Raw genomic sequence first — 10,675 nt, forward strand, 5'->3', positions numbered from 1 at the left:
TTGCGAGGCCTGCTGGCCCAGCACCAACAATCAACACTGTAACACCCTCCATTTCAAAGAGAAGACTTGACAAAGTTGTGGGATAAGTTCGGTGGTAGTCCAGTGTTTGTGTGTTTGCTCGATGAACTTTGGATGACATGCTCGTGTATGGGGGCATATATATACTGGTATCCTTCATGGGCCAATCTGTTTTATGGATTGAGGGATGAAAAAGGTAAATATTTATTGAGGCCTAATCCTAGTGTGTAGGAGTATTTCCATCTAAAAATGGAGCCGTTGTTGGTTGTGAAGGCGTGTACTGATACAAAATAGGTAGGAAACACACCGTTGATCGATTGTTGGTATTGGAAACTTATCGACCATCTTTTTCATGTGTAGATTAAAGATTCTTCATGTTTCTTTCCTTTTGAATCGTCACCAATGACAATTACTACTCTAATAATATTCAAGTGTTTCTTCCTCTTTGTATACGATATAGGATATTATAAGGATAAGTCTGATTTCCAAACACACATTTATAGGCAAAGTCAAATATAATGTGGATGACAAAAGGAAACAATCATCTGAGAAGGATTTGTTACCAACCATGTTAACCGGTTTTGTCGGCTAGTTTTTTATCCGGTTCAGTTGTATGACGGTCAGTTTTGGTTTTGCCTCCGGTTGAGTTGACGACCATTGCCATACCTTTGGTGTCAACACAACGAGCCGTTCGATGTTGTGAACAAAAAGAAGTGGAACTTTAGTTCAAATATTTGAAACCATTTTTTTTAATATAAATTCATTTCTATACTGAACACTCGTTTAATGTGAGGCCATATTTTAACTTTGGTACATGCATATTGTCCTATGCCTGAACATCAAACTGAACGCTCATTGTATTTTTAACTCTACACACCAGAGTGTGGATATATTTTGTTAAAAAGATAATAAACCAATTTACTGAAAATCAAAATTGTCAATCCTGTCTCAATGCGGTTTTGCAAACTTCTGTGGTTCCAAACTGACTGACACAGATTAGTCACAATTGTACGCAACTTCCATGCAAAACTGAACTGGAGAAGTGGATCACGTACAGTTCATCGGATTTTGATTTGCCCAACAGAATAATACACTACCTTCTGTGACTTACATTTAGCATGGCACAAACTGCAGACTAAACCTATCGAACATATGATTACATTCGATTTATGACCGTCGAGTCCAAATGATTTCAACATCTACCAGACTACCACTCTGACTCATGCAGTTGGATCTTCTAAAGACTTGTCTGCTGGGTACGGATATTCAGGCCTTCCTCACATGAAGGATCGTGTGGTACAGACAAGTAGCATCTTCTCTCCTTTCCAGATGGTCACTTCCCTTGGATCATTTATTCGTGCGGAGATACTCCCGCATTTCTTGGTGGAACTCCCCACTCACTATCATCCGCATCTTCTTCGCGTCCTCCCACAACAAGTACCCGTTATCCCTTGCGTGGTCACAATATTGATCGAACATGTCCTACGCAAATAAGCGGCACCCAGATGTAAGTATAGTGGTAATCAGACTACTAGAGTACAGGTTTTGAAATGTGTCCAAGCACCGTCCATCCGCAAGGAGCTGGAAGAGTTTGATGGGTGAAGGGTTTATTAATCCAACTGTCCCAACTCAATCGTTGTGGGTCGGTTGGTTTCGAACTTGAGGGTCATTCGACCATTTTTGGTTTTGGGCCTTGTGACGCCATATACCTCGATCGATCTCCAAATATGACATTCGCTACCATCACAAATAGGTCACCCACTAGATTTAGTGAAACAAAGTGAGCAAGTGTCATCCCAACTAAATTAATTCTCTTGTCATCACATGAATCTGCAACCAAAAGACATGTCACGCCTCTTTTGAAGCATGCCTGATAGAACAAAATTTCATAGAATTTCTTCTTTCAATTGTTATTTTTTGTCATGTAGTTCCTCTAGTTGTGTTGCCGTTTGTGTGTGATATGAAACAGTCCATCTCTTATATATGTGAAATACTTTCTATTAGTAATAATACTGAAAAATGCATCTCTTCTACGTAACCACAAATTCACGTTCTAAATAGTAATTTTACGTCATATGGTGTTCCAACTTTTAGATTTAAGTTTCTAAATCAGTTCACAAATAATTTTAATGATTTATTAGTACGTCAGCTAGCCCATGTAGTTTCAAACGTTGAGAATTTGTGCCATTCGAAGACTGAATAGTACGTGGAGGATCTCCTCCTGTTGCTCCTGCTGCTGCTTGAGGGCCTCGCGGAGGATCTTGGCGCTGATGGAGGAGGGCACGAACTCCTCCTCCTCGGCCTGGTGGCGCTTGGCGGCACCGGAGCGACAACGCTTCCCGGCGTCGGCCAGCGCATCGGCGTCGGCGCCGAGCGGCAGGCGGCTGCCCTTGGGCTGCTTCTTGGAGGACTTGTGCTTCTTGCTAGTCATGGCCGCTGGCTCGAGCCTCGGTGGTGGTCTGCCGGGTAGGAGGTGGGGCGGCGGGGGACGGAGGTGGGGAGGGAGATGGCGGCGCTGCATAGTAAAACCCCAGAGGAGGAAGGAGGATGGCGGATTGGCGGGTTTTGTTTTTGTGGACTTGTGGACTTGTGGAGGCCTCGCTCTTCATTGCTGGGCCTGCTTGCTTCTTCTCCTTGCTTAAGGGGCAGGCCCATCATGTCATACTCAGGAGGCTAGCCGAACAATGCCTCAGATTTTTTTGAATGATTTGAAGATTGCTCGAACAATGCATCAGTTAAATGTGCTATTTTGAAAAAAGGGAAATCAGAATACAGAGGTACACTCCACCAATCCATGAGCGTGTTAATATCATATTTTAGTTACTGGTTATAGTTGCTTTTAGCTAATTCAAGTTTGGCATTAGCAATCTTTGCCATGCGAGTATATTTTGTCTTGGAAGTCAGTAAATTCCAATGAGACATCAGTTGATAAAAGCAATAGACAAAACTGGGAGAAGCTCATCCACTATATATGCTTTATTCCGTCAATTCACATTGTAAAAAAGGGTACTTAGGATTTCTTATTGTCTTGATTCAAATGATGTTCTATATATCCCATCGACACTTTTATAAATCCAATGTTGGTGTTTCTCCAAAAAGAAAACAAATGATTGCTTGTTATGCCTTCAAATATAATGAACATTCAGTATATATGCAAGTAGCCGCCTTCTTCATCATGTAAGTGCCTTATTTTTGAAATATATAATTGCGCATTTGAGTCAGATCTATATATCTAGGTAGATGACTAGGATCTCTCTAGAAGTGCCAACTAGAAAACAAACCGACATTATGAGAGAAAAGTTCTACTTATTATTTTCAACTATAAAAATATGAGTAATGAGGCAGATTCCTCCAAATATTCCAAATACTTTGATGATGATTTTTTTATTAATCCAACAGTCCCAACATCAATCACTATGGATCGGTAGGTTTCTAACTTGAGGTTCGTTGTGATCCATTTTTGGTTTTGGGCCTTGTGATGCAATGCCTCCATAGGTCTCCAAATATGAAATTCGCTGCCATCACAAAGAGGTTATTCACTAGATTTAGTGAAAGATGGTGAGCAAGTGTCATCCCAACTGAATAAATTCTGTTGTCATCACATGAATCTGCAACCAAAAGACATGTCACACCTCTTCTGAAGCATGCATGATAAAACAAAATTACATAGAATTTCTTCTTGCAAAAGTTAATTGTTTGTCATGTAGTTCCTCTAGTCGTTTGTTTGTTTGTGCGTCATATCAAACAGTCAATCTCTTATATATGTGAAAACTTTCTATTAGTAATAATACTAAAAAATGGATCTCTTCCAGTGGTAACTATACTAAAAAATTGTGTTCATGTACCCAGTGAAAATATATAGTGCATGTAGTACATATCAGGCTTCGTATAACAATCGGAGTATTGGCACCATGGTCGCAAGGTAATAAGCAATTTATATCCAAGACTATGCGGATGGATACCTTGGATCTCAGCCGATGGAAAACTTACTGCATACTGCAAACCCTGCGCTTCGGGCACAACAAACTGTGTCCACAACAGTTAAGGATACGTGTATCACGTAACCACAAATACACGTTCTAAATAGTAGTTTTCCGTCATATGGTGTTCTAAGTTTTAGTTTTAAGTTTCTAAATTTGTTCACAAATATTTTTAATGATTTACAGTACGTCAGCTACCCCATGCAGATGCATGGGATGATAACTAGTGCCATTCTAAGACTGAATAGCACTACAGTACCGGCGATGGATGTAATGAACTATGCATTTATTTTAGGCTGATGTGATTACTACATCCTACAGTTGTATACTGATGGGGTAAACACGCCACAAGAGATTTTGGTATAGATAATAGTGTATTGAGCGCATGCCTTTTGCACATATAATTTCAAGTAAATAAAATATAATACACAGTTGTAGGTTCAACCAAAATTAGAAATCTCTCCGCGTAATGAGAGTACATAGCCCTTGATTATAGTATAATAGTACATCTCTCTCCGGGGCTCATATGAACCTTAAAATAAACATAAATTTACTTGTCTAAAAGCTAGATACAAAGGTGACACAATGGATATATTTCTCGAAGAATCAACCTTCTAGCATGCTTGCCATGGTAAACTACATGTAAAAGATGATTTAACTTGACATAGAGTCCATCACAGATTTGATGTCATTAGCGATATTCTTGGCATCTGTTGCAATACCAGCTAATCCTCTCCTCGCCAACCCAGCACAGTAAAGCCCATTTCCACCTTTCCAATGATTCGGATATTTTTGGATGGGCAGTCCGTTGCCATTTAATATGCTCTCACCATTCTGGATTAAAAACACATAGACCCTGTTAGCAGATTTAATAATGGTTACACCAAGAAAACAAACCCAGACATGTTCAAACACAAGCTATATTACCTTGAGCCACATATTTGCCGTGCTTTTGTATCCAGTTGCAAACACAATTGCATCAAATGGCATTCTTTTGCTGCATTGAAATTTAATTATGTTGCCCTTGATCTTACTAATGCTCCCTTGAACCTTTAGGAGATAAAAAATACATTGATAACTTGGCATATCAAATCAACATATGTTATAAATTTATGTCATGTCAAGGATATACTTACTTTGATGATGCCTTTTTTGATCAATCCAACAGTCCCAACATCAATTACTGCAGATCGGCCTGTTTCTGATTTGAGGGTCATTGGACCCATTTTCGGCCTTGTGATGCCATGCTGTGACAGGTCTCCAAATATTAAATACGCTGCCATCACAAGGAGTTTATCCACTAGATTCAATGGAAGACGGTGAGCAAGTGTCATCCCCAAACGAATTAATTCCTTTGTCATTACATGAATCTGCAACCACAAAACATGTCACACCTCTTTTGAAGTATGCATTATAAAAATAGAGTTTCTTCTTTCAAGAAATAAATTTTTGTCATGTGGTTCCTCTAGTCTTTCAGTTGTTTGTGTGTGATATAAAACAGTCCATCTCTTTTGCTATGTGAAATACTTCCTATTAGTAATAACACTAAAAATTGCATCTACTCTATTAATAACTATACTAAGAGTTTGCGTTCATGCATCCAATGAAAATATATAGTGCATGTACGTACCGGGCTTCGTATAACAATCGATGTGTTGGCACCATGGGTCGCAAGGTCATAAGCAATTTCCATCCCGGAGTTGCCAGATCCAATGACCAATACATTCTTGCCAGAGTAGCTCTTGCCTGACTTGTAGCTTGAGGAGTGGATAACATCACCTGGAAAGTTTTCCAGTCCAGGGAACATTGGAATATTCTCTGCACTATTCTCACCACTTGCCACAACAAGAAACTTCGCCGTGAACTTGACTGTGGTGCACTTTGACATGTCCTTTGCCACAATGGACCAACATTTTTCATCATTGTCATATGTGGATGACTCCACGCTGGTGAGATACTTTGGTTGAATGTTGAAACGCTCAACATAGTCATCCATGTACTTCACAAACAAGGTTTTTGGTATGTACGTTGGTGCATCTACAGGGTATGACATGTGTGGCAACTCACAGAACTCCTTTGCGAGATGCAGCTTGAGGCGATCATACGCGCGGTTGCGCCAGAGTGACACGCTACAGCTCTCGCGCTCGACGATGGCATAAGGAATTGAGAATTGGCTAAGGCATGCTGCCCTTGCGAGGCCTGCTGGCCCAGCACCAACAATCAACACTGTAACACCCTCCATTTCAAAGAGAAGACTTGACAAAGTTGTGGGATAAGTTCGGTGGTAGTCCAGTGTTTGTGTGTTTGCTCGATGAACTTTGGATGACATGCTCGTGTATGGGGGCATATATATACTGGTATCCTTCATGGGCCAATCTGTTTTATGGATTGAGGGATGAAAAAGGTAAATATTTATTGAGGCCTAATCCTAGTGTGTAGGAGTATTTCCATCTAAAAATGGAGCCGTTGTTGGTTGTGAAGGCGTGTACTGATACAAAATAGGTAGGAAACACACCGTTGATCGATTGTTGGTATTGGAAACTTATCGACCATCTTTTTCATGTGTAGATTAAAGATTCTTCATGTTTCTTTCCTTTTGAATCGTCACCAATGACAATTACTACTCTAATAATATTCAAGTGTTTCTTCCTCTTTGTATACGATATAGGATATTATAAGGATAAGTCTGATTTCCAAACACACATTTATAGGCAAAGTCAAATATAATGTGGATGACAAAAGGAAACAATCATCTGAGAAGGATTTGTTACCAACCATGTTAACCGGTTTTGTCGGCTAGTTTTTTATCCGGTTCAGTTGTATGACGGTCAGTTTTGGTTTTGCCTCCGGTTGAGTTGACGACCATTGCCATACCTTTGGTGTCAACACAACGAGCCGTTCGATGTTGTGAACAAAAAGAAGTGGAACTTTAGTTCAAATATTTGAAACCATTTTTTTTAATATAAATTCATTTCTATACTGAACACTCGTTTAATGTGAGGCCATATTTTAACTTTGGTACATGCATATTGTCCTATGCCTGAACATCAAATTGAACGCTCATTGTATTTTTAACTCTACACACCAGAGTGTGGATATATTTTGTTAAAAAGATAATAAACCAATTTACTGAAAATCAAAATTGTCAATCCTGTCTCAATGCGGTTTTGCAAACTTCTGTGGTTCCAAACTGACTGACACAGATTAGTCACAATTGTACGCAACTTCCATGCAAAACTGAACTGGAGAAGTGGATCACGTACAGTTCATCGGATTTTGATTTGCCCAACAGAATAATACACTACCTTCTGTGACTTACATTTAGCATGGCACAAACTGCAGACTAAACCTATCGAACATATGATTACATTCAATTTATGACCGTCGAGTCCAAATGATTTCAACATCTACCAGACTACCACTCTGACTCATGCAGTTGGATCTTCTAAAGACTTGTCTGCTGGGTACGTATATTCAGGCCTTCCTCACATGAAGGATCGTGTGGTACAGACAAGTAGCATCTTCTCTCCTTTCCAGATAGTCACTTCCCTTGGATCATTTATTCGTGCGGAGATACTCCCGCATTTCTTGGTGGAACTCCCCACTCACTATCATCCGCATCTTCTTCGCGTCCTCCCACAACAAGTACCGTTATCCCTTGCGTGGTCACAATATTGATCGAACATGTCCTACGCAAATAAGCGGCACCCAGATGTAAGTATAGTGGTAATCAGACTACTAGAGTACAGGTTTTGAAATGTGTCCAAGCACCGTCCATCCGCAAGGAGCTGGAAGGGTTTGATGGGTGAAGGGTTTATTAATCCAACTGTCCCAACTCAATCGTTGTGGGTCGGTTGGTTTCGAACTTGAGGGTCATTCGACCATTTTTGGTTTTGGGCCTTGTGACGCCATATACCTCGATCGATCTCCAAATATGACATTCGCTACCATCACAAATACGTCACCCACTAGATTTAGTGAAACAAAGTGAGCAAGTGTCATCCCAACTAAATTAATTCTCTTGTCATCACATGAATCTGCAACCAAAAGACATGTCACGCCTCTTTTGAAGCATGCCTGATAGAACAAAATTTCATAGAATTTCTTCTTTCAATTGTTATTTTTTGTCATGTAGTTCCTCTAGTTGTGTTGCCGTTTGTGTGTGATATGAAACAGTCCATCTCTTATATATGTGAAATACTTTCTATTAGTAATAATACTGAAAAATGCATCTCTTCTACGTAACCACAAATTCACGTTCTAAATAGTAATTTTACGTCATATGGTGTTCCAAATTTTAGATTTAAGTTTCTAAATCAGTTCACAAATAATTTTAATGATTTATTAGTACGTCAGCTAGCCCATGTAGTTTCAAACGTTGAGAATTTGTGCCATTCGAAGACTGAATAGTACGTGGAGGATCTCCTCCTGTTGCTCCTGCTGCTGCTTGAGGGCCTCGCGGAGGATCTTGGCGCTGACGGAGGAGGGCACGAACTCCTCCTCCTCGGCCTGGTGGCGCTTGGCGGCACCGGAGCGACAACGCTTCCCGGCGTCAGCCACCGCATCGGCGTCGGCGCCGAGCGGCAGGCGGCTGCCCTTGGGCTGCTTCTTGGAGGACTTGTGCTTCTTGCCAGTCATGGCCGCTGGCTCGGGCCTCGGTGGTGGTCTGCCGGGTAGGAGGTGGGGCAGCGGGGGACGGAGGTGGGGAGGGAGACGGCGGCGCTGCATAGTAAAACCCTAGAGGAGGAAGGAGGATGGCGGATTGGCGGGTTTTGTTTTTGTGGACTTGTGGACTTGTGGAGGCCTCGCTCGTCATTGCTGGGCTTGCTTGCTTCTTCTCCTTGCTTAAGGGGCAGGCCCATCATGTCATACTCAGGAGGCTGGCCGAACAATGCCTCAGATTTTTTTGAATGATTTGAAGATTGCTCGAACAATGCATCAGTTAAATGTGCTATTTTGAAAAAAGGGAAATCAGAATACAGAGGTACACTCCACCAATCCATGAGCGTGTTAATATCATATTTTAGTTACTGGTTATAGTTGCTTTTAGCTAATTCAAGTTTGGCATTAGCAATCTTTGCCATGCGAGTATATTTTGTCTTGGAAGTCAGTAAATTCCAATGAGACATCAGTTGATAAAAGCAATAGACAAAACTGGGAGAAGCTCATCCACTATATATGCTTTATTCCGTCAATTCACATTGTAAAAAAGGGTACTTATGATTTCTTATTGTCTTGATTCAAATGATGTTCTATATATCCCATCGACACTTTTATAAATCCAACGTTGGTGTTTCTCCAAAAAGAAAACAAATGATTGCTTGTTATGCCTTCAAATATAATGAACATTCAGTATATATGCAAGTAGCCGCCTTCTTCATCATGTAAGTGCCTTATTTCTGAAATATATAATTGCGCATTTGAGTCAGATCTATATATCTAGGTAGATGACTAGGATCTCTCTAGAAGTGCCAACTAGAAAACAAACCGACATTATGAGAGAAAAGTTCTACTTATTATTTTCAACTATAAAAATATGAGTAATGAGGCAGATTCCTCCAAATATTCCAAATACTTTGATGATGATTTTTTTATTAATCCAACAGTCCCAACATCAATCACTATGGATCGGTAGGTTTCTAACTTGAGGGTCGTTGTGATCCATTTTTGGTTTTGGGCCTTGTGATGCAATGCCTCCATAGGTCTCCAAATATGAAATTCGCTGCCGTCACAAAGAGGTTATTCACTAGATTTAGTGAAAGATGGTGAGCAAGTGTCATCCCAACTGAATAAATTCTGTTGTCATCACATGAATCTGCAACCAAAAGACATGTCACACCTCTTCTGAAGCATGCAGGATAAAACAAAATTACATAGAATTTCTTCTTGCAAAAGTTAATTGTTTGTCATGTAGTTCCTCTAGTCGTCTGTTTGTTTGTGCGTCATATCAAACAGTCAATCTCTTATATATGTGAAAACTTTCTATTAGTAATAATACTAAAAAATGGATCTCTTCCAGTGGTAACTATACTAAAAAATTGTGTTCATGTACCCAGTGAAAATATATAGTGCATGTAGTACATATCAGGCTTCGTATAACAATCGGAGTATTGGCACCATGGTCGCAAGGTAATAAGCAATTTATATCCAAGACTATGCGGATCGATACCTTGGATCTCAGCCGATGGAAAACTTACTGCATACTGCAAACCCTGCGCTTCGGGCACAACAAACTGTGTCCACAATAGTTAAGGATACGTGTATCACGTAACCACAAATACACGTTCTATATAGTAGTTTTCCGTCATATGGTGTTCTAAGTTTTAGTTTTAAGTTTCTAAATTTGTTCACAAATATTTTTAATGATTTATAGTACGTCAGCTACCCCATGCAGATGCATGGGATGATAACTAGTGCCATTCTAAGACTGAATAGCACTACAGTACCGGCGATGGATGTAATGAACTATGCATTTATTTTAGGCTGATGTGATTACTACATCCTGATGGGGTAAACATGCCACAAGAGATTTTGGTATAGATAATAGTGTATTAAGCGCATGCCTTTTGCACATATAATTTCAAGTAAATAAAATATAACACACAGTTGTAGGTTCAACCAAAATTAGAAATCTCTCCGCGTAATGAGAGTACATAGCCCTTGATTATAGTATAATA

The 10,675-nt window shown here is 40.0% G+C and overlaps 1 protein-coding gene across 1 annotated transcript; it reads right to left on the minus strand.

Annotated features, from left to right (window-relative positions):
• Nucleotides 1–4,652: 4,652 nt before the first annotated feature.
• LOC119352401 (probable indole-3-pyruvate monooxygenase YUCCA10) lies at nt 4,653–6,327 on the minus strand. The gene is made up of 4 exons (XM_037619051.1): nt 5,629–6,327; nt 5,135–5,368; nt 4,926–5,048; nt 4,653–4,832 (listed from the first exon to the last, which is right to left on the minus strand). Exons 1-4 carry the CDS (start codon nt 6,325–6,327, stop codon nt 4,653–4,655), a joined length of 1,236 nt encoding a protein of 411 aa, XP_037474948.1.
• Between the last annotated feature and the right edge of the window lie 4,348 nt (nt 6,328–10,675).

Source organism: Triticum dicoccoides, chromosome 2A (assembly GCF_002162155.2).
Source record: "Triticum dicoccoides isolate Atlit2015 ecotype Zavitan chromosome 2A, WEW_v2.0, whole genome shotgun sequence".
Classification (NCBI taxonomy): domain Eukaryota; kingdom Viridiplantae; phylum Streptophyta; class Magnoliopsida; order Poales; family Poaceae; genus Triticum; species Triticum dicoccoides.

Excerpts from the sequence above, each read along its gene's own strand:
- LOC119352401 (XM_037619051.1), bottom strand. The coding sequence starts at position 6,327 with ATGTCATCCAAAGTTCATCGAGCAAACACACAAACACTGGACTACCAC. Across the intron at positions 5,369-5,628 it reads CGATTGTTATACGAAGCCCG|ATTCATGTAATGACAAAGGA; the intron begins GTACGTACATGC and ends TTGTGGTTGCAG. Across the intron at positions 4,833-4,925 it reads CGGCAAATATGTGGCTCAAG|AATGGTGAGAGCATATTAAA; the intron begins GTAATATAGCTT and ends TTTTTAATCCAG.